Source organism: Astatotilapia calliptera, chromosome 16, assembly GCF_900246225.1.
Source record: "Astatotilapia calliptera chromosome 16, fAstCal1.2, whole genome shotgun sequence".
In the NCBI taxonomy this organism is placed as follows: Eukaryota; Metazoa; Chordata; class Actinopteri; order Cichliformes; family Cichlidae; genus Astatotilapia; species Astatotilapia calliptera.
This window is the reverse complement of record NC_039317.1, coordinates 16,617,294-16,642,739: the sequence shown is the minus strand read 5'-3', so window position 1 is coordinate 16,642,739 and position 25,446 is coordinate 16,617,294. Positions and strand designations below refer to the sequence as shown.

At 38.8% G+C, this 25,446-nt stretch overlaps 1 protein-coding gene across 1 annotated transcript; it reads right to left on the bottom strand.

The window, feature by feature from the left end:
- Window positions 1–1,594: 1,594 nt before the first annotated feature.
- LOC113007456 (nectin-4-like) lies at window positions 1,595–19,493 on the bottom strand. The gene is made up of 7 exons (XM_026144048.1): window positions 19,000–19,493; window positions 6,424–6,765; window positions 6,002–6,304; window positions 5,292–5,385; window positions 3,442–3,596; window positions 2,825–2,924; window positions 1,595–1,903 (listed from the first exon to the last, which is right to left on the bottom strand). The coding sequence occupies exons 1-7, from the start codon at window positions 19,115–19,117 to the stop codon at window positions 1,747–1,749; spliced, it is 1,269 nt and encodes a 422-aa protein (XP_025999833.1). The 5' UTR covers window positions 19,118–19,493; the 3' UTR covers window positions 1,595–1,746.
- Between the last annotated feature and the right edge of the window lie 5,953 nt (window positions 19,494–25,446).

Genomic DNA, 25,446 nt, shown 5'->3' with positions numbered 1-25,446 from the left:
AGAGACAGAGTGTCCTTACACCCTGTTTTAAACAGAAGTCAACAATCCCCTAGCTGACACAAGTGATCTCGAAGAAGTAGGAGGATAAGGCAGAGAGTCAACACAGTCTTGTAATCTGAGATTTGTTGTTCCATCTTCAGTCTTGGAGCTTCCAGCTCGTGAGGGGAGGCCGCATGAAGATAATGGTTGTTTGGGTTTGGATTGGAGCGAGGAACTGCATCCACTTTTGCAGTTGATCTAATGTCCATCACTGGTACCCAGATCTATCGATTCCCATTGTTTGAGTCACAACATTTATTTTTCTTCTGTAAAATGAAACCAAAAGAGCAGAGTTAGATATTCTTTCTGTTTCTAGTTCTAGGCAATCCCCAGGAAGATGAATGGTTATACGAGGGGATTTCCACAAAATGTTTTTCTCTCCTTACTGTTCTCTAGTTTTGCTGGTAGCATGAGATGGTAGCTGCAAGCCTTTCAGGTCACACAGATAATCCAGCTACTCCAGGATGGCAAATCCACACATGCTCTTGCAAGAAAGCTTGCTGTGTCTCTGAGCACAGTCTCAAGAATGTGGAGAATATATGTGCATATTTCTGACCAAACTGTCAGACTCAGACTGCATGATAGTGGCATGTTGTGAGCACAAATCATTTAGTGAGATTTGTGCTCACAAGCCACCGTGCAGTTTAATACCTATTCCTGTTTAAGGCGTTGTGTTAGTGTTGCATGTCCAACACACCTGTTGCCACTTTCATCTCATATCCCTGAAGTTTCACAGATTTTGTGTTATAATCTGACAACAAGTGTTCTCCAATTTCTTTGAGCTGTGCACTCTTATCACATTTTGGACAGTGGCAACAAAAACTAGAGGCAGCATAAGTTTTGCAGAAGTAATCTGATCAGTCAGATTAGTTACATTCTGTTTCTGTCTTTACTGTAATGATGAAACAATTTCCATGACAGTGAAGTAAAACCACTCAAGTTGTTTCTCAATTTATCTCTGTGCCTTGTGCAACATCCGTGAGTGCTTTAAATAGTCCACCTGTGACTCGCAGCTTACCCACACTTTGTAAAAGCTGCATGATGGCATCAGTCAGTGTACTCGTTTGACTTATTTACTCACTCTCTTTACTCCTATTTAATCATACCTCTTTATAAAATAAAAAAACTGTTTAAAGCAGTAATTACACAGCACTGTAAGGCAACAATGCCTTCCATCATCTTCTGGTACATGATCATCATCTGTTCTCCTAGATGGCCCGTGATCATCATGTGCACTCCTGGGAGATAGTGGGACATGCTGTCTGTCCCACTGTCTGTCATCATGTAGCCCAACCCCCAGCGACCGTGGCGCTGGGGGCTGGGAAGCGCATCTGTAACCGGAAGGTTGCCGGTTCGATCCCCGGGCTCTCTGTCCTGGTCATTATGTCCTTGGGCAAGACACTTTACCCTACTGCCTACTGGTGTTGGCCAGAGGGGCCGATGGCGCGATATGGCAGCCTCGCTTCTGTCAGTCCCAGGGCAGCTGTGGCTACAACTGCCTCCACCAGTGTGTGAATGTGAGAGTGACTGTGAATTGTAAAGCGCTCTGGGTGCCTTGAAAAGCGCTATATAAATCAAATCCATTATTATTATTATGATCACACTGCTCTCCTGGGGGAGGGTGAGACATTATGTGGTCCTTGATCACCTCCAGCACTGCTAGTCGACAGTGATCCATGTCTTCTGTCATCTTCTTGTCCATGATCATCATTCTGTTCTCTTAGATAGTCCATCATCAACATGTGCACTTCTGGAAGATGGTGGAACATCATGTGGCCCGGGATCATCTACTGCACTGCTAGGTCTCAGTGGAACATGCTCACTCTCTGGCGTGTTGTCATTATCTGGTGTGTTTTCTGGTCTCCTAAGAAAACAGTAGGACATGCTCCCTGTCATTATTTGTGGTTAAAAAACCAACAAACAACCAAACAAAACCCAAAGATGCACATGAGAAAGTACATGTGAGAAACTGTTCTAACATCAGAGGAAACACTGTCAGTACATCTCAACATTTTCAAGTGTTGAGATGCTGACTGCTCGTGTCACTTTCAAGTGGACTTTTAGTGCTTTTAACAGAGTGTGCATATGGGAATTTCCGCTTATTTTGTTGATCTACTGTTGAACTTTGTTAGATATTATCTTTACACCTTGTTGATCGTATTCTTTTTCATTTTTGCCTTCATCAACAGCTTCCCAAGGAAACCTTGAAGATTTACTGGCCAAACAAGATCCACAGTCATAACCTGTTGGAAAAACGCAAGGCGGGTACATTCGGAGGAAAATATATAAAGAAGATAATGGAAATGGACAGGATATGCACTGAGGAAACCAGGCAACAACCTCACCAGACAAGCTCTGAAACTCAGAGGGGAAGAGACAAAGAAGAAGGCCAAGAATATATGGTAAAGAGATCTCAAAAAGAATACATTTGCCATCAGATTGAGAAAATGGCTCAAGACTGAGCATTTCTGAGGATCCTCATCAAAGGTCCATACTCCAGAGAAGGGTTAAGTAGGTAATATATGTGCTTTCTTTCCCTTTTTTTTTACAGCATATGTACGACCTGTTTAACTTGCACTGAGAACTCATTTGACCACATGTTTTAGGTTAACACTCACAAATTGCAAACACTACACTTGGATCCCTGCTATATGTTTTACTTCTTTCATTTATGAAGAAATAAAAAATAAATTTTTATCAGCACCCTTTAAAGCACATATGCTTTAAAATGAGATAAACTTTATATTTTCCAACATACAGACAAGCAGGTAAATGTTAGAAGTACCTTATCAGAAATCCATGTTTATAAAAGCACCATGCTGCAGCCCCAGTGACATTCAGGAAAACCAAAACACCAAATAAGGCCCAAGCCGCAGAGCATGCTCCTACATGGACACAAGAATTAAGAATATTTGACTTTTCCAATTTTACATTTGGATGACTTGGACAGCATTCAAACACCATGTAATACCTGCACCTGTACACATTCAAAAACGTGTCATTCTGACAAGTTCTAGGGCACAAAAATAAATGAGACAAACTTGATACGACCATGAACAGAACCTATCACAAGTCAGGACATGCTCTAAATTTTAGGTTTTGGAACTGACTTGAATAATATAATGTACTGGATGACTGGAGCATCAGTTATCTATCATTCATTCATTCATTCATTCATTCATTCATTCATTCACTTGTATGTTTATCCCTTCATATGGAGAGTCCATCATTTTACTCCAAGTGTAAATGCTCTAGTTTCTATTTATTTCCTTTGATTGCAGTCCACAAAAAAATAGAACAGAATAACTTCAGAATGATACAATCTGCACAAAAGTTTGGAAATCAGAAACAAATTGAGAAAGATTTGGACAAACTGCACAGCTAAATCCAAGCTGACCTCACCTGATGCCACATGCACATACAGCTGACTGTGTTTTCTTCCATATGCATTAGATGCTTCACACTGATAGAGGCCGTTTAGATCAGAGGTCCGACTCAGCAGTTGTAGCTTTGCACCATCTACTTTGACGGCAGACTGCAGCAAAGACTGGCCAGATCTGGAAAAACATGAATGAGGTTTATTGTGAAATGCACGACAGGGCAAAAAAAAAGTGAGTTGTGCTAAAATTCCAATGAATTTCAGCTATTAGTTTGTTAGTTGTGTTAGTCATTTTCCTTGCTCACATAAATGTTGCTATGTTCTTGAAATTAAACCAAAATACATGATCTACAGTGGGGTGAAAAACTATTTAATTAGCCACCAATTGTGCAAGTTCTTCCACTTAAAAAGATGAGAGAGGCCTGTAATTTTCATCATTGGTATTCCTCAGCTATGAGAGACTAAACAAGAAAAGAAAATCCAGAAAATAAAATAAAAGACACCTGTCCACAACCTCAAACAGTCACACTCCAGACTCTATTATGGCCACGATGCAAGAGCTGTCAAAGGACACCAGAAACAACAGGCTGGGAAGACTGAATCTGCAATAGTTAAGCAGCTTGGTGTGAAGAAATCAACTGTGGGAGCAATTTTTAGAAAATGGAAGTCATACAAAACCACTAATAATCACTCGATCTGGGGCTCACCCCATGGGGTCAAAATGATCACAAGAACGGTGAGCAAAAAATCCCAGAACCACACGGGGGATATAGTGAATGGCCTACAGAGAGCTGGGACCAAAGTAACATCAGTAACACATTACGCTGCCAGAGACTCAAATCCTGCAGTGCAAGACGTGCCCAGGCCCGTCTGAACTTTGCCAGAGAGCATTTGGATGATCCAGACGAAAATGGGAGAATGTCACATGGTCAGATGAAACCAAAATAGAACTTTTTGGTAAAAACTACCTGTTGTGTTTGGAGGAGAAAGAATGCTGAGTTGGGGGCATGGGGGGGACCCTGCGCATCAAATCCAACTTTTTTGACCCTATGCGACCCATATCCGATCATGGTATGACAGTGTGAACAGCACAAATCCGATATTTTCAAACCCAACCTGGGTCACTTTCGTATGTGGTACTGAATCCGATACATATCTGATGTTTTAGAAAGCGACTGCTGTTTGAACGGTCATGTCGCATTAAATCCGTCTTTTACGTCACTGGCACAAGACAGATGCCAATTATCAGTGCCGGAGAAGCGCCCGAGAAGACATCATGAACGCTTCCTGGCCATCCAGTGTAGACGTTTAGTGAAACTGTTGTGAAGACAACGTTGGAGAAACGTGAACATTTTATTTGTACTGTATAATCTGCAGATTCTGACGGAAATCTGCTACTATACTTTGAAGCACCGCTCCTCTCTGAAACAGCCATAAGGATCATTATTAAGCCATATGTAAATAACAAAATCACTTTACAACTTAAAGCAAAATTGGGAAACATAAAGTGCAGAACGAGTCTTTATATTAACGGCCATCAGGCAAACAATACTGTTTGGTCTGGGTCTAAACAAAGCGCTTTGTATGTGACGTCTTCTTTTGCGCATGCGGGCCGCTTTGAGGGTTCACACCAGAGCACGCTTGCTGTCACATTTTATCTGTAGTGTGAACAAACAGACAAAAACATTGGATTTGATCAAAAAATCGGAATTGAGCATTAAGACCTGCAGTGTGAACGTAGCCTAAGTGGTGATGTCATACCAGCGAAAGCTTGCCCTCTCTCAGGGCTTTTTCAGCACAGTGTACTTAGACAAACCTAAAGAATCAATGAAATCACTTAAATTAACTGAAACCATTATTCAAACTGCTTTACCTGCTCCAGGCAAATTTTGCGTTTGGGTTGGCTTCTGTCAAACACTCAAACGAGTCCTCTGAAATCACTCTAATCTTCACTTCTGTGGGGGCGACTGCAAAAAAAAGAAACAGAAGTGTGTTAATCATAAACTGTCAAAATAAAAGTGAACATACCTTTGAATCCTATCATGGCAGGCAGAACCATGAATCTTGGTTGTTTTTCTTTCTTTTTTTTAAGGAGTGATCCTTTCATGCACATTCAAGGGTGTTAATCACTGGCTCACTTATAATCACTGCTGACTAAAAAAAAAAGGCTCATTAAATTCTGATGGTCATTTTGGGGACTTCCACCAAAAAACAGCTTCACCATGCCACTAAAAGAAGAAACAGTACTGGAGGAGCATGCTTTCACATTTAAATTAGCCTGAATTGTTTTTGCTTCGTACTCTGATCATGTGTGCTTCATGGATCTTGTGACTGGGGGGTGAATAATGACAGAATTTTTAAGATAGACAAAAAAGTTTGAAACCTCTTTTACGTTGTGGCATGGCATCATGATGGAACTGGAAGGCCAGAAACAGATAAACAGATGCACATGGTTATTGACATTCTACTCTGTAGGATAGGCTGTGTCATTTAATTTCTGTATACCTTTTTTAATATTTGATCAAATAATTAAACTTCTTAAATAAACACTAAATAGGAACTCCATGAGCAGCTGATACTCACAGGAGACCTGTATGGTGAAGGGCAGGGTTTCTTCTTTAGACAGGGAGTCACCACTGATGACACACTGGACCTGGTGACCATTAATCTCTCTTGTAGGAACACCAAACAGAGAGCTGACTGTGGTAGTCGTACCGTTGTCATACTGAGTGGAGTTTGTTGTCGTCCTCATTTTGTCTCCCAAAGCACCAGTGAGCCACCTCACCTCTGCAGGAGGCTTCGATCCAGCAGCCGTGCAAGTAGCAAATAAAACCTCTTCAGTGCCCAAAGTGGGAAGATTGTCCTTGACGCTTGTGAAAGGAGGCACTAGGAGAGTTACAGCACACAAATAAATAAACATGCATACAGGATGATCAAAGTAACTCTGTCTCTATCACGCATACGAACACACAGAATTTTTTAAAGATAAAAAAAGTTTAGTATACCAAGCAAATTCAGAGGTATCTCTGTCTTCTGATTTCCACTGGGAAAAAAGGTGAAGATGCACGTGTAGCTGCCTTCATCCTTCAGTGCAACATTGGATAACTGGAGAGTTCCATTATTGTCATTAAAATTCCCGATATATTTAAATCGATCATCACCTCCATTGACAAACTGCACTCCCTCTCTGGGTAGGATAGTTAGGAAATTGTCATTGTGAGGTTTTTCTCTCGTCCTCCTCTGCCAGGTAATCTGTGTCAGGTCATCATTGGTACCAGTGACATGGCACGGTAGGATAGCAGTACCTCCTTGAACCACTGTTACGTTTCCACCAATCACCTGGAGAGCTGTAAAAAGCATGAAACACTATCAGATTACAATTTCTTCTATATCTTACTTTTGGTGTGTGCTTTGTCTCTACACCAAATCTTGAAATTAGGCAGTTTTGCAGCATCTTGCTGACATACAATTGCAGTGTTTTTCCTGCATAAGAAAAATGTGGCATAACAAAGAGGTCTTAGCCTCCAAATATAAATGAAAAATGACTGTGACAGTGATAAATATTTGAACAATTTCTCAATTTCTTGGGAGTTTAAAGGACTCAAGCTTAAAATGATATCTGTTTATCAAATAGCCAAAAGTAACACAACTGAATCCCTTGCTACATGTGAACGAATCAAGGCTACGCGAGTAACTTATGTTACAGCTGTGTGGCAAGCATGAATTGGACCCAAAATGCAGGACTAACAGGCAGAACATGAACTTAAACACTGCTTCATTGCGGGATAGGAAGTGATACAAAACAGAACCAGGCTAAACTGAGCTTCTGAAACCTAGGGGAACACAGGGAGATACACACAGCATGAGGGGCAACGCGACAACGAACAGGTGCAAGCACAGGCAATAAATACAAAAGGTGAACTGGGCAAAGAGGGAACAGCTAGGAGACACGACTGATGACAATTACACATGACGAGACAGGGAAGACGCAAAACTGACACATGACGCGGACCTTCAACGTAAAATAGGAAGAAGGTCATGCATGCATACACCTGGGGCTTAGCCCTAAACGGTAGCATGCATGTGGGATTGGGGGGGTGTAGAAATGACTGAAAAACATGGCGTGAAGTTGAAGATTTATTAGGCTGTGTTTTGAGTTTTGTTTGAAAAAGAATAACTTCATATAAGAAAAATATATATATCACATATGCAGGACACCTTAAACTAGTTTTTTAATACAACAGCAAGGCAGAAAAAAATTAGGGTTGTATCAAGACACGAGGACTAAACCCCAATTCAACCAGACCCAGAACAGATCAGGAATTAAAACAGGGCTACAACAGTTCAAAATCAGGACTACTTTAGGACTTAACCAAAATAGAACCAGAATCAAAACTAGATGATAGTAGCACTGAAAATCATTATAGACCTGCACTACAATGACAACACCTCTTTATTGTGGTAACATGAGACTGTATCTTCAAGGCTTGAGTTTTGCGAACCTGTCAATGACATTTTCAATTAATTCAAGTATTCCTTTTCAATAGATAATATGATGAGTTACTAGTTTGTACCATATTATTTTCTAATTCTACGAAAGTACACTATTCAGATTCAGAAAAGTTTATATAATTATTTAGCCTTGTTGTGCAAACAAACCTACATAACTTAATAAATATAGAATTTGAAAAATAACAAACCTCAAAAGTTCTAATTAGTTTTGGCAAACAACCATTTGACTAACAGGTCTGTCTCACACTGAAAAAAAGGGATTGGCCAGCTCTTGGATTTACATAAGCATCATGCTTACGTAAATCATGCTTCAAAGTTAAGTGTAACTATATAGTGTAGAAACTACATGATATGCAGGGAGGCTAGATTAAATCGTTCATGTCCTGTTCGAGTGAAGTAAGTCAATGACTTACTGCGACACTGCACGGGATTTCAGTCTTACGTGCTTTGGATAGTGGTTTCTGGAAGACATCCATCTCAGTCAAGTCGAGCAGCCACCTCTACTTTTTTCGGTATACCAAAAAAAGTAAATTGGGTGGTTGTTACATTAAAAAAGTCTACCTTGTAATTTGAACACAATAATTTCATGTTTCTATGAACGTAATTAAATCATGAAGGATTTGTACAAAATTCAACAACTTAATTTGTTCTTGTTAAGATGACATGATACAATCTAGTAAGAGTGGTTAGTTGCTGAACTCATGAAATTCACAAGATCGCACGAGATGTCAAACTGCAGGAGAATCACTGGAGTTCTAAGAGGCAGACAACTACACACATGTCATGTGTATACTATTGCTATTTATTGCAGTTTAACCAGTCAAGGACAAAAAATGCACAAAAAATTCTGAATCAAGCCTTGAAATCATAGCTTTCCTACTTTTGCTAAATCTGGTGGCATGGTGGTTAGTGCTGTTCCTTCGCAGTAAGCAGGTCCTGGGTTCAAATCCACAACCTGGCTAGTTTGCACTGGCTTCTCTCTGGGTCTACTGGTTTCTTCCCACAGTTAAAAGTCATTCAGTTGTTAGGTTAATTGGTGATTCTAAATTACCTGTCAATGTAAGTGCAAATGATTGTTTGTGATAGACTTGTGAGCTGTCCAGGGTGTACCCTGCCTTGTAACCTATCACTTCAGGGTTATTTCCCAGCACCCCTGCAACCAGGATAAAGATACACTCAAAAAAATCTGTTGTTGGATGAACACAATTTAATCATGGCACCCTTTTTGCACACAATTTAACCAAGTACAATAAACCCTTTTCGATCATGTCAAACCAACACATTTAGCATTTGGTGGTTTAATGTAATCAGATTACGTTGGATCAACATACTATACTTACATTGATTTGAAGTGATTTATTTAAGTATGTAGAGTGAAATTTGTTTTAATTCATTCTACACAATTTAAAAAGTTTAGGAAAACAGAATTAAATCTTGTTGTTTCAACAACTACTTTGTTAATCAAGTCAATGATTTCACTCATTTCAACCAAATTATTTCAATTAGATTTGTTTACATTTGTTACACATTTAGAAACCCACTACTTTACAAAAAAAGTCACAATCAGATTATGATAACATTATCTTTATTAACTGGATTTAGTGGACAATATAAAAGCTTACCATTTTTGTACACCTGCAAGCATTATGCCACTTCAAAAGGTAAAACGTTAGAATACTTATTTACATAGGTAATATGTTGGAACCAAAGCTTCCACAACTAAAAACAGGTGCAAAATTTGCTCAATATATCGACTGCATTTTAAAAAAATTAAACTAAAAGATAAAAAATACATCTCCCACTTGGCAAGTTAAAACATGTGACAAAATAGAATTACTATTGTGTGAATTTGGAAAAATAAAATAATTAGAAATAATTTGGGGGCAGTACAACAACAAAACAATCCATAGGTGATGAAAATCTATATTTGTTTGGTGTATCTCATTGAAATAATTATTAGTTTGACCAATTTTTACATTTCTGTATTTATTTTTTTAATTTTGGTTGCAGTCCTCCACAGCTAGCAATATAGTTTTGCTGTGTTTTAAAACATGCTAGCAAGCAAAATGGAAACAATAATACAGTAAACTTAACAGGTGGCAGTGGTCTTAAACTTTACAGGACCTTGACACATAAACACAACATAGTACTTCTGTCAGTACTTCTGATCCATTTTGAGCCATCTATATAAGGACAAACAAAAATCATCTGCAGTGCTGTATAAAAGGTGAATTGCCCAACAGAGAGAATCCAAAAACTTAAAAAAAAAATTTTAAATGAAAGAAAAAAATATAAACAACTCAAATATTACCATTATATATTGGAAATCACCATTGCACCAATGAACCATTCAAGACCTATCAGTCATTTTCAAGTGCCCTCACCCCATAAGCTTGTTTTTCAGAAACTGTGCCTTTGAAGACAGCTTTTGTCCATCAAGATTTAAAAGTATCTTCTGGAGGACTTCAAAGGTGCATTTAAGTTCTGGTGGGTAGCTCAGGTTCAAACAGTATACGAGTCCAAACAACAGAGCACATGCTTGTGCAATGTTACCCAAATCAGTGTTAGCCTCCACACCCTCAATCAGGACACCAACGTCCTCTGGGTCATCTTCAGGTTCAGCACCCTCCTTCTGGATGACGTACACCCCCATCACAGTTTGCTCCATGCAGCTCTTTGCCTCGCTGTCCGTATCCTACATGAAAAAATATAAGACAACAAAGTAAAATTTAAGAGATTGTTTAAACAACTGTTTCTATGCTGTTCATAAAATCCAAGTACTGTAGTTAAAGTAATAAACAGAAAATTACACACCACTAAAGTAGTTGTTAGTAATTACTCCAATACATAAATTATAAAATACACCTCTCATGTCAAAAGAGGTGGCATAATTGACCTCTCACCGGCCCCTCCCCCGAAAGGGCCATTGTCCAATTACACATTATAGCAACCGTTACTGTGTCTGACAAACATTAACCTCAAGCAAGATGGAGAAGTGGTGTGCCCACCGATACGCCGAGAGATTGTGTCTGGAGGAGTTGTGTTCTTTCCATTCACAAAGTCAAAAACAACGTGAATGGATTAAACAGTGTGTATGGCCTCATTTCCAGGTAACTGTACCGAACATTATGAAGCATGTCTGCTTGCACATTCGGGTACCCATTGGTGCGCAGAGGAAACCATTTGTTTGTCGGACGTAGCAAGAGTAACTTAGGGGGACAGGACTCGAGAAAAGGCTAACTCAGCTGCTAAAATAAAACAGGTATAGAAGTGTTAGTACTAAACAGCTCAAAGTTCATAGACATTTCTATTTACAAATACTGATGACCATAGCAATGAAAAAACAACAGGACTTGTTTTAATCCAAGTACAGATTCAAAAGCAATATTGTCTTGATGCATGTTAAATGCATTGTATGTTTGTGTATCAAGTTTAAGTAGGCATAAATTTCTTTCCTTCCAATACCAAATCCCAGAAATTCTTTATTGCAACGCTTAATACTGTTTGGTATTCAAGACATCCTTTCCCCAATACCAGGTGTCTTGTTGCTAATCTCAAATTTTTAATTTTAACGATTTGCATTTGAGGCAACGTCACAATTTGTATGAGAATGTTACGGTCAACATGCTGTCACAGTGACTCACCAAGTACTCCTTTATTAACTTCTCATAGTCTTCGTTTAGGTAGATGCACAAAGACTTCAAGATGCATGCTCGTCTGGTATGGATGTTGTCATGCTGGAGAGGAGGAGGAGATAATATGAGCCAAAACCAGGCTGTTTTTCTTAAAGCTATGGTAATCAGTTAACTTGCATAATTATTCTTTAGGTTAGAACCTGGCATGTACCATTTGTTAAGCTGAAACAAAATTGACAACTTCATCTCCAAATAAAAGTTATTTTTGCTGCCTATGACAAAGTCTACTCAATCCTAATACAAACCTTGGAGATGGCAAGCATGAGACCTCTTATTTTCTTTCCACGTGTCCCTCCTTTGGTCAGAAAGATTTCCATTAAGCGTGGCGCGTATTGGTCAAGCTCGGCAAAGAAAGTAGATAGCAGAGGCTTTGTGGTGATTCGCAGAAACTCCTTGTCAATCTGCAATAGAGAACAAATACATTGATTAAAAACTCAACTGTATATTTCACTCACTTCACATCTAAGCTGACTAAAGCTGCTTTTAGAAGACCATGCAGACATCAGTGCTGTCTGTGTAGAACATGAATCAGTCTGTGTCAGATCCTGAATTTGAAATTTCCACTAAAGTCACAAGTAAGAGGCAAGTGGAACCAAGATCTGGGCCATTTGCTTTTTGAAGTTTGCAAAGACTGCTAAATTGCACCAGTGGTAGTTCACTCTTTGCAACATAGTATGCTGTTCTAAACAGATTTTTCAGGTTTATTTTTAGTATATTATTTGCAATTGGTGTTTGTTCTGGGAAAGATATTGCAGACTGAGCAATAATCCATTTCTAATGGGGGCCTTTCTTAAAATTACTGGTCCCAGTAACAAAGGCGCTTGTCGACTCAGGAATCGAGGGAAAACCAACAACACACCTGGCAGAACATTATGTTATTTACACGGGTGCACATAAGTGGTCCGCATGTGAGCATTCGCTGTCAAAATAAAAGATGCGCACCAGATAAGAAGTTGCAACGCGCGTTTGCATCCATATAAAAAGCACTGTTTTTGTCCGCTAGAGTGGGATTTTCACGGCACATTCTGCACCACATCTGTGCGTTCATCATTTGTTTGAAGCCAGCTCACCTCCTTCAACCACTTTTCTGAGAATACGCGCTTCTTTTGTGGTTCGGACTCCTTCTGACATTTCTTTGGAGGTGGAGGAACACCAAAGTAATTGCTTAAAGGAGCTTCTTGACATCTTTAAGAGTTCTAAACAAATGTCTGTCCTCCTCCTGAAAATCTTATGTACGCAAGCACGCGTTGCAACTTCTTCTCTTGTGCGTGTTTTTTTATTTTGACAGCGAATGCGCACCTGCGGACCACTTATGTGCAGCCCTGGTTATTTAGCTCGTCATATTGCAGCCACAGAAATCCTTTTGTCCATGAAACCATAAAGCTGCACTTTCTTTTTGCCTTATAGTCTGATTTGTCATAACTTCTCCGTTTTGTGGTAAGCTTTTCTTTGGCTGTCACTTCTTCACCCTGACCTGTCTTATTTGGCTCAGCAGAACTGAAATACAGTATATATCTTCCTGCTTTTACACACGCACTCACATAAGCTCAACGATTCTCTGCGCGATCAACCTCTCACATGTTTAAGCTGCGGGAGATTTCACTTGTCATGTTTGCATAGTAAGCTAACGATTGATAAGACGATGTCAGAGGAATTGGTGCGCAAATTATCATCACTCACAGATCAGTGCTGTCGCTCTCTATACACAGTTCGCGCGATTGCAAAGTGAAAGCAAAAAACAAGCGCAAATTCAAACGCGATTTCAATATGTCACATATTGACAGTGGCTCACCGATGCCAATGATATAATTACCCAGCTACATTTCCGAAAGAATGCAAAAGCATTGACATATATTTTTCCTTCCTACAAAAGCCGGACGGGCAGGGCAGAGATAGATTTTGGTAGCCCGACTGGAAAAATCGCTAGCCCCGGGACGTCAGGCTAGCGATTTTGCGAGCCCTGTACAGCGTTTCAATAATTTGTACCTACTACTCTCCCTGATGGAACAACGCTTGCACTGCCACATACAAGTCACTGAAAGAAAAAAAGAAAAGCAGTTTTAAGGATGGTTTTATTGGCACCTTTTTTTCCACTTTGATTAAATCATAAAACTATCATAATAAATATATGATGGTAAAAGGCTTACCATGTATTAAAGAGGAGGCACAAACAATCAGAAAAAGGGGTCAGCTTTCTTTGTGGTGTTACTATGGTAAAGAAAACAGACAATTATTTTATAAAAATTCCAGTGGATTTTTTTTTTACTTTGTTGCAAATGTATAAAAAAAAATACAAATACATATAAATACCTCTTGCAATATAAAATTCACAGATAAATATCCAATCTGTTGCCAAATGTAATAGCAGTGTTTCACACTATGCAATAAAGATGCTGGTAGTTGCGGTAAAGGTCCGACAGGCAATTTTCATAACTATCCGCCATTGCCTTTTCCTCTGACCTCGTGTTTATGCTCTTTTTCCCATGCACTAGCGATCAAGTCAATTCGAAGGATGCAGCCCCTGAATTTGGACACAGCTAATATTTAGCAACTCGCGCATGCTAGTTTAACTTGCATTACTGTGAGAGGCCGAATGCTTAAAATAAAAGGAGAAAGAAAGAAAGAAAAAATGCAAATAATAATAAAAAAAGTGAACAAAGACCATGTCTTGCAATAACCGTCATTTAAAACCAAAGTGAATGCTAACAGAGCTAGGTAAAAGTTCAATGAGACAACCATACTAGCTTTAGCTAACTTCATTTACTTTGAAAGTGAATTACAAACGTGTTAAATATTGAATTAAACATATCAATAACCGCTAAAAACACTATAAGACTAACTGCAAAAACAGGTAAAAAAAAAAAAAAAAAGAAAAACAATGAAGTGGAAATGCTAATAATAGTATAAATATACCCAGAGCGGATTAGAAATCAGGTATTAGACGGTACCGATTGGCACCGTCTAATACCAGATTTTCACTGCATTTGCTCCACTCCCGCTGTCTAATGACAACTTACACATTTGGAATTAAAAACATTGTTAAACAATTAACGGACAGAACAACTTCGTTTGACTAAGATATTTTGAGTTATTTATGACTTACCTGTATTGTGGAAGATTCCGCAGGGGGAAATGGCAGTTCACTGAACACATAACTTTCTCCGCGTTCCCGCCTTTTCACTTCTGGGAAGTTTGAGCATGCGCACTAGGCATCGGTGCCTTTTCACTTCTGGGAAGTTTGAGCATGCGCACTAGGCATCGGTTTTAGAGTTGTTGATTTAAAATAATTACATTTAATTGAACTGAAGAATGCAAATCTAGTTCATTAAACTTTTTGTTATTTTATGTTAAACCAACAACTGATAATGATTTAAAAACCTAAACTCAATATGTTCATGTTAAATAGACAAATGTCTATTGAATTAATCAAACAACTTTCTTAGTTGACTTTTTTGAGTGTAGGATGATGGCAGTTTTTGTAGATCCATTCAATTTTTATGGTAACCAGACTCTAGACTTTGTTGAACATTGTGTAATATGAAGACAACATGTAGTATTTAAGTGACCAAGTAGTACTGGGGTAAAAAGTTATTGAATAGTGTTGAAATAAAATGACAAAATTGTGAAGGATTAAAATATTCCAAGAGCTCACCTTACTTCATCTAAACATGTTTCAATCGCGTTTTATGAACACAAAATGCACAGGTTTATTGAATATGAAAAGTTGTGTTGATTTAACTCAGTTGTTTAAGTTTCTGCCAAAGCAAAACATTTGTGTGCAACCAATGTCCACTATTGAATTAAGTAAATCCAACATGGCCTTTTTTTCAGTGCACCTGGCTCTTGTTCCATCTCTGTTCTGTCCTCATTATCCTCTCCATCCCCCTCTCTGTTCCTCTCTCTCTCTCTCTTTGTGCTAACAATCAAGCCAAACACCAATATCATCAAATATACAGTTGAAACAATATATTTACAGAGAAACTATCTGTATTTCTTAATTGCAAATGGAACCCAAATTATATTCAAAATTGAGCCACACTTATGGAGCTCCACAATTCTTTCCCTGGTGTTTTGGTTGATATCTCTTGATTTTCCCATGTCAAAGAAACAGGCTCTGTGTTTTGCCTTATATGCATCCACAGCTGTGCCACCAGTTTACTCACATGGACTCTAATAACCTATCAGAAGCTTCTTAAGCTCAGAATGGAAACGTCTGGAGTTTTCTTATTAATTCAAGACACAATAAAAACGTGATAAAAAATAGACAGCTCTCTCTCTCTCTTTATTCTGACATTTAATTAATTCAAAAGATATTTCAATATTTATTTACCTAAAACAAAACAAGTTTACTCTAAATTGATGTTTAACAGTAAAAAAAAATGTTTTTATGTTTTTTCCCTAAAGTGTATGTAAATATCTGGTTTCAACTATACTGCTGTGTATTGAAATTCGTCTTGTTTTGCAGCATTGTTGTTGTTTGGCTTTTCATTTCGCCATTTGTTGATTCACTGGAAGAGCAAGTAACGTAATATGGGTCAAGTGATCAGTTTGATATCAATCTTTTGTGATACACCGCCATATTCACATTATTTGTACAGTACGAATGATTTGCTTTGGTACCTGGTCAAACTTAAGCTCTCCTCTGTCTGCCTGTCTGCGTTTCTCCAACAGCAAATTCGCAGGCAGCAGCTGCTGTGCTCAGTCGGCTAGTGCCTGAGCTCGGATCATACCAAAATTAGGGGGAATTTACGACTGCGCGCTATGTGCTTCGAATACTGTGTGTAGTTTTTGTTTTATACAGTTGTCAGTCAGGCACCTAACTGTGAAACAAATTTGTAGGGCATAAGTCTCGAAGAAGATAAAAACACAAAGGATGAGATAAACATTCTCTGCAGGGATGGGAAGCTCGACACTGACATCGAGCTCAGCTCCAATTTTTCGAAACACAAATGTCACGTGACCGTACATTTATAAGCAGGTACATAGGCACGTGTAAAAGAAAATAACAGGCCTTCTCTCTCTATTATCTTTGCGATGGGTTATGAAAACCAGCAGGTCTCCATTCACATAAACCTCAACATTCAAAGTTTAATTAAAGAAATATCACCTTATTCAAATGATTCTAGTCACAGACGAGAGAGAGGGAGTGACAGAAATAGAGATTGGTGATTGACAGGGCTGGACTGGCCATCGGGCATACCGGGCATTCGCCCGGTGGGCCGCTCGTGATTTTTCGTTTTTATGGGCCGATGGGGTTTTATTTCTTTTCTTTTTTTTTACGGTATAAATGAATGGTGGTGGATTGGCCAGTTGGTCATGATCGACTCTGGGCTGGACCAATTACAGCCGAGGAGGTCGAACTTTAAAGTCGAGGTGAAAAGGAACGCGATTTGTCCCGTACTACAGCTAGAAAGTTGCTAATTCAATCATTAAACTGATCAATGATCAGCTGATCGGCTTTTCTCTCTGCGCAAGAAATTGGAAACCAACGGATGTCGCGCTAAAAAAACAGCAGCTTGTTAGCTTGATCAGCTGTTGTAAGAATTTATTTAATATTAATTTCTAGTATCACATGAGGTTTGCTGGAGCCACAGCCGTAAAAACTGCTGGTCATGATATCGGTTTGGATATCCTGGTGAGAGGGAAACATGAAGATGAAACCAGGAGATGTCCTTACTGAATCATCAGAGCTGAACAGGTGATGAAGAAACAGGTTTACCTTTTAGGTGACATGAATGAGTTGAAGGGAAGTTATGAACTGTTTCTGAGAGACAAATAACACCAGGATCCTTTTTTATGTAGCTGACAGCTGGTCACTGTGCAGGGGCGGCTCTAGCAAAGTTTTGCCAGGGGCCCAGGGAGAGCATGAACAGGGAAAAGGGGGGCACAAAGAAATTAAAATGTCTAGCTTTTAATAAATATTTATCTGAATCTTACAACCAAAGTTTTCATCTGATGTAAAATGTATAGAAATCCATTATTGTATTCAGTAAATATTAAGTCTAGTATATACCCTAGTAAGTTATAGTATTCTTTCCTTTGGGAATGTACCATCTGTGCAGTCTGCAATTCTGTTGAAGAAAGATGTTGAATCTATTTAATTACTGAAGAAAAATAATAGATTACTGTGCATTTGTTTGATACGTGCATTAAATTAAAATCGGTTTTGCTTCCTGGTGAAACTGTTGGGGAGACAACGTTGGAGAAACGTGATCATTTTATTTATACTGTGTAATCTACAGATTCTGACAGAAATCTGCAACTATCCTTTGAAGCACCGCTCCTCTCTGAAACAGCAATAAGGATAAATTTTAGGCCATAGCATCCCTGGCTGAATGATGGTCTCTTATACTAATGCGTCACAGAGATTTCATTAAAAGTTTTTTCAAATTTCTCCTGCTCACATATAGCATGCACATCAAATTTGCATCACTTAATTCACTATCACCTAACTAGCTTACAACTACACATAAACTCTATTAAACAACATTTTGATTGCACATAACTAATTCCATTAAAGGAAACATTAACAAACCATGTACAATTGTCAGCCTGGTACTAATTTGCACAGGCAACGTACATATTTTTCACCTTAAGGCACATTTACCATATCGTATCTTTACCAAACATATGTGAAGATTTTACCAAATTTAAAGGTCATTTACAATATGTACATAACAAAATAATTTTATAACTTAAAGCAAAATTGGGAAACGTGAAGTCCGAAACAAGTCTTTTTATTAAGAGCCATCAGGCAAACAATAGTGTTTGGTCTGGGTCTAAACAGAGCGCGTTGTGTGTGACGTCTTCTTTTGCGCATGCGGGCCGCTTTTTATTTGTAGTGTGAACAACCGGACAAAAAAAAATCGGATTTGATCAAAAAATAGGAATTGAGCATTAAGACCTGCAATGTTGTATCAACAAAGCCAGCAGTTCATTGTGATTTGAATTCATGAAATTACCCAGCCAGAAACTGAAGGAGTAGCCTACTAATAGTGTTAACACACACACACGCGCGCAGACATTAATTCAATGTGACCAATTTCTTAGCAAGACAGATGAGTCTCGCTCCTCTCTTTTGTACCCCCTCTTCTGTTGTAAATATCTCATAAACAAAATGCATGCAGGACAACAGAAACACGTGATGAGGACTAAACAATCACACTGCACGAGATTTTGAATTCTGCAACACTTTTCTGTGTCACTGCGTTAGTGAACATCATTATCAAGATGCGACGATCACAAAAGCAGCCAGTTCCGGTGCAGGTGCTGTTTCACAAAGCCTCACCTTTTTTCGTACGAGTCTACCTTCCACAAAAGAAGCAGTAATAACATAAAAATACAACAAAATAGAAAAGAATTTAATCGACGTACCTATTACATCTGTGTGCAGAAGCGCTACCATCAGAAATAACAGACTGCGCAGCATCGAGTGACATCGGGACGATAAACTGTGGCGGTAATTGCCACAAAAAGGAGAAATGTCATCCATCCACTAATCCTCGGTAGATCAATTAAAAAAGAAAAAAAAGATATCCACACATATCGACTTCCGGGAGAGATTAGGTTTGTTAGTGCGTCTTTAAAACACTAGGACGGAAATAAAGCAAGATGCAGGATAGGCTCTGTGCATGTCTAATTTGTAGCTACATTCATGTGAGTAAATGAACAGATAGCGCAGTTTTTATAAAGTATAAAAAAATTACTGGTAGGAACCGATTGTTCATCAAAATGTAGTCGATGACGGATTAACAAGTGGCCACCCGCTGCTGCTGCGAGAAGAGAAACTTTGGGAGTTTCCGTTGTTTTCTGTTTTTGTTTGTTTTTTTTTTTTTGGGGGGGGGGGGTGGCACACAACACTGCAACCAGGCACAGTGCAAACTATAAACTATACATATACCGTTTATAGCTTATATTATTAAGTTATGTATTATATTATATTATATTATATTATATTATATTATATTATATTATATTATATTATATTATATTATATTAAGTTTATACAAAAAAATATACATTTTCTCATGAAGGTCACTGATCTCCCCAAAATGTCTGTGAGGACATCAGGGACAGGTGTGTGAATCTGTTTTTCATTATGGTTATCCACAATCATGTTTTTAACTGTATGATACTCGGATGAGGCCAAATCCAAGAGTTTTCAGAGGGACTAATCTATCTAATCTGATGCTCATCTGCTGATGATGGATGGAGGCTAATGATTCGTTAAAAAAATGCTGCGCTTCTAGCTACTGCTGCCTAAAATGTAACACCATTAGACTGTGATTCTTTATGGAAAAGAAATAAAAAGAAAAAGATAGGATGTTTGCCCCTGGTTTATTTAAGGATGGTCATGTTGTACATTCCTGAACTTAGTAAAACATTTAAATACCATACTAAACAAACCATAAGTATAAACTGAATTCAGACAGGCAGCAGTGGTTTTAACCAAAATAATTCTTTTAATAAAAATACATTGCAATAAAATCTCGGAAATTAATTTATTTTCATCTGTTTCTGTGAATTTAAATCTCCACCAGGGGTTCTTTGGTATAACAAAATCTGACTGTTCACAATTTCTGCTCTTACTTGGCCCAGTTGAAGAGATGCACCCACCATTCAGCAGCAGTCAGGAGTCCCCACTCCTCAAGTGCAGCTTGAGACTGCTGCATCAAACCCGGAACCTGCTTCAGAAGCCGTGCCTATATCTGCCTCCGCATCCACAGCCCCCTTAGCCTGCTTGCCTCCGTTGCCAACTCAGCCTGTACCTCCTGCTTTAATGCAGCCTGCATTGCCCATTTCACCGCCTCCTGCTTCTCTTGTGATGCCTCAGCTACTCTCCCCTGTTACATCACAGCCAGAACCACATGTGCCTCAGTCAGTGCCCCCCACCAAACCGTTACAGCCTGAGCATGCCCCACCAGCAGGCACGTGCAGGGGGGGGGGGGCAGCAGGGGCCTGAGCACCTGCCCCTTTCCTGATGGGTGACCAAAGTGCCCTTTTGTTGAGGCAATCTTTTTTTTTTCGATGTGTGTGTGCAGGGCTGTGCAGAGACGTTTAAAGACGTTCAAAGTTAAAAAGGGGCACATTGAACCAGGTTGAATAACAACAACACACATTCAAGAATCTAATATGGGATTGCATCATACTATACGTTTGCTTTGCCTTGTTGCAAAGTAAAAGTAGCCTATGTTTTACCTGATGGGTACAATGTTGCTGTTGAGGGGTTCCTGCTGCTCCTGCTGCTGGGGGTCAGGGCTGTGCTGATGGTAAATGGTAAATGGCCTGTATTTATATAGCGCCTTACTAGTCCCTAAGGACCCCAAAGCGCTTTACATATCCAGTCATCCACCCATTCACACACAGGTGATGGTAAGCTACATTGTAGCCACAGCCACCCTGGGGCGCACTGACAGAGGCGAGGCTGCCGAACACTGGCGCCACCGGGCCCTCTGACCACCACCAGTAGGCAACGGGTGAAGTGTCTTGCCCAAGGACACAACGACCGAGACTGTCCAAGCCGGGGCTCGAACCGGCAACCTTCCGATTACAAGGCGAACTCCCAACTCTTGAGCCACGATCGCCCCTGATCTGATCGGATCTGATCTGAGACTGTAGACTGTAAAAAGCCCATAGGAGAGATGGTAGCTGATTAAACAAGTTTTATGAAACAATAATAACATGCAAAGATAGGTGACAGTGCTTGGAACCATAAGGCAACAAAAAACTGAGAGAAATAAACTAGGCTCTGCCTGTGAATCACACTTTGCCTCTCTTCCTCCTTCTATTTCCTCATCTCATCTATCACTCTCAACTTGCTGTCCATCTGAGAACAAGGCACAAACTGCTATTACAATAAACTATTATTTAATTATCCACACTTAACAACTCTTGCAATTAATCTAAATGATGTTGGAAAAATGTTATAGAAGCAAAACATTCCTGGAATACCTTTCCAACAACTGGTACATGTGTTATTGTTACCTGTGCTCTTTGTAATCCAGCTGCTGAGGGATCCACTGCTTTTAGTAGCCTCACACAGCTATTTTTGTCACTGTTTCCTCGTGTCCTTACCAGGCATGTCTGGACAATGCTATATTATTAGTAAGAATTTAAAAAATCTATACAAATAAAACACACACACACATACAGTGACATTTTAGACCTTCTTCAGAATACTGTATATACTATGGGCACAAGTTTCCATCACGGTGCTGATACAGAATCCTTCCCTTATTATTTATTTATAGTGCTATAATAATAAAGTAAATACTTATAGTTATAGAATATTCACAACATACTTCATACCGTGTACATTATAACATACCATAATAGACCCATTTCTGTAATATACTCACATATCTATATTATTGCTAATATATATTGTAATATATCTCAATTCAATTCAATTCTATATTTATTTGTCACATGTAGTTATAGCTAGTACAACATACAGTGAAATGTTTTTCCTGGCTAAAAATATATCACTAAAGCACTTCTGGATGGATGCAAACTGCATTTCGTTGCCCTGTCTGTACCTGTGCATGTGCAATGACAATAAAGTTGAATTCTATTCTATTCTATTCTATTCTATTATTCTAAAAAGAATACAAAAGTAAATAATAATTACAAAAAAATAATGTATGTTTGAATATCCACTCTGTGCAGGCAGAAAGTTTATTAAATGTTTAAACTGTAGAGAAATAATTTTGCTGCTGTAAAGTAAGCATTTTGTCATATTTAATAGAATAGAATAGAATAGAATAGAATAGCCTTTATTGTCATTGTACAGAGTACAACAAAATTGGAGTGCCACTCCCTTGGTGCAAGTTTCAATAATAAATATAAATGTAAAATATAAAAAGTACAAAAAAACAATTGTAAGTACTCAAACAATAGTATGTACAATATATACAGGATAGCAGCATTAATATAATGACAGTATGAATAGCAGCATAATATAATGACAGTGACGGTATGGAATAGGTTCAATTGTTTTTGTGCTTATTTACTACGGTGATAGCTCTGGGAAAGAAGCTATCCCTGAATCTATTTGTCCTGGTTTTATGTGACCTGTACCGTCGGCCTGACGGTAATAGTTCAAACAGTTGGTTGCTGGGGTGAGAGTGGTCCTTGATGATATTGCCAGCTCTGCTGAGGTACCGAGAGTTTGCAGTGACCTCCAGGCTGGGCAGAGAGCAGCCAGTGATCTTCTGGGCTGTGTTGATGACCCTCTGCAGTACTTTCCTGTCCGCAGCTGAGCACCCTGCATACCATGTTGTTATGCCGTGCGTTAGGATGCTCTTTAAAATATAAATCTAATATAATCTATTTCTTAATTTATGTTCTTTAAGAAACAGTGTGTGTTTTTTAAATATCACAATTTTAATCATCCATAATTATGTGGACATGCTTGGTTATGCAACATCGGACATTGTGGACCCTGATCCCATTACTCCTAACCTTCTTGTTAAAAGTCTGCTTGTTCACTATAACTGTTTAGATTACGTTACCCATGATGCACCTCGGTATCTGTACTTCCGGTTGGGAACGTGTTCAGTGCAGTTTAGTGATGGTAAATTTGATTCTTTTTACTGAATCGAGTTTTAATGAGTCACTCACCAAAGTGAATCGCATTTTTTGAGTCATTTGATTCACTGAGTCAGTTGACCAGAGAGTGCAAAAACTTTACATTTTCACTCAAACTTAATTTGTTTCTCTTTTCATGTAAATCCTACTGCTAAGATGAATGATTCTAAAAGAAAACAACTATTTTATAGAGCAAAAACATTTCTAAATTTAAGCAATTTCCTATCAAAATTGCTTAATAAACATTTATTTTGTTTATTTTTATTTTATTAGTATTTTCCTTAAATGTGTTAAATATATATTTTCTCATCTAAATGTCCACTGAAATGTGAGCCAGGGGGCGGTAATGTGCCTTAACAATGGTTGCCAACCAAGAAGAAGAAGAAGCTGTGAACCAGGAGGGAGGGGGTGAGTGAGTGATGCGCTTACGCTTCAGCACAGGAGGGAGGGGGTGTATGGGCTCAAAATGTGGTCATAAATATTTTGTACTTGTAAAAAAGATTTGTACTTGTAAAAAAGATTTGTGTGTGCGTAAAAAAGATTTGTGTGTGGACTTAGAAAAAAAACCCCTGCAAGTTACAAGTACAGATTTTGACCCTATTTTTCTTCCTTTCATCTGATTGGTCAATGTCATGTCAATCACAAATGTAACAATCCAATCAGAGAACAGATGGGTTTGGCTGTCGAGGGGCGCTTTTTTTGAACTGCAGGTCTTTGAAGGGAATAAATGCCCTTTTACATACCAACCCAGCGTTTTCCTTCATCACCACGAAGGAAAACAGTCTGTGGTCGTCCGAGTTTGGTGATTTTTGTGTCACAGGTCTACATGTTTAATACAGGGACTTCCACAGCCTTTTCAACAGCGCTGCGGACTGGGGTGGGGGCGAGCAGTGTTTTGGAAATGACAGTCTTCATTACAAAGCTTTCTTCGTTATGAATTAGCATACATGTTTTTATTGAACATTTGAAGAACCAGCAAAAAAACCAAACTCTTGTAGAGGACATAAAGTCAGAGATAGAAAAGACAAGGAGCAGGTGCATCTAGTACAGGTAGAGCTGCTGCAAAAACCTACAGAGCCCAGCAGCCAGCGTAACAAATTCTGGATCCTTTGCTTTTAGTTAGCAGTTAGCATTAGCAGCACATCCTGCGTCCGATGTGAAAGGACTTTTATGCTGGGCACTGTGACTCACAGCAATGGTCCTGGGTCAGCCCTGACTTTGTGTTAAACTAATCCTAAAGTAATAATGGTATTTCTAACCACTGATATACCACAACTTTTTCCTTTCAACAGCTACTGAAAGTTAGGGGACCTAGCTGCTATCGGATATTTATATAGCGATCCTCCAGCTTCAAACTGTATCACCCTTCAAGGACCTGCAGTTCAAAAAAGCGCCCCTCCGACAGCCAAACCCATCTGTTCTCTGATTGGATTGTTACATTTGTGATTGACATGACATTGACCAATCAGATGAAAGGAAGAAAAATAGGGTCAAAATCCGTACTTGTAACTTGCAGGGGTTTTTTTTCTAAGTCCACACACAAATCTTTTTTACGCACACACAAATCTTTTTTACACATACAAATCTTTCTTTTTTACGCACACACAAATCTTTTTTACAAGTACAAATCTTTTTTACAAGTACAAAATATTTATGACCACATTTTGAGCCCATAGGGGTGAGTGAGTGATTCGCTTACGCTTACGTTTCAGCACAGGGGGGAGGGGGTGAGTAGCATAATGGGCTTGGATTTACAACATTATAAATGAAATGTGCTCTATTTGGAAGCAGCAGATCTCCCTCCCCTTTCGACAGGTTGTGTGTGAGACTTTAAATAATCAAACTGTAAATTTTAAATTGTTATTGATCCCTTTACCCCGAGTCCTAAAGTGTATATTTATTTTCTTACTCTTCTTATATATATTGTTTGTTTACTTGCACTGCTGTAACTGGAGCCTCGTCGTCTCGTCTCTCTATATACTGGACTGTATGTAGCGGAGATGACAATAAAGTTTACTTTGACTTCAGCACCAAGCAGGCGCACTGAGGGCTCTCGCGCTCACTTTTCGTGTACAGAATTTCGAAAATACATCGGTGCAAATTATTAGTCTGTATCATAATGTCTGGTGTTTTCGTGTTTGTTGGTTTGTTTTTATTTTGTTTTATTTTGCGAGTTGGTTATTAGATGCTGCTCCAGCCAGCCAGAGAATGCCCCGCCCTTCCCTTCCTGTG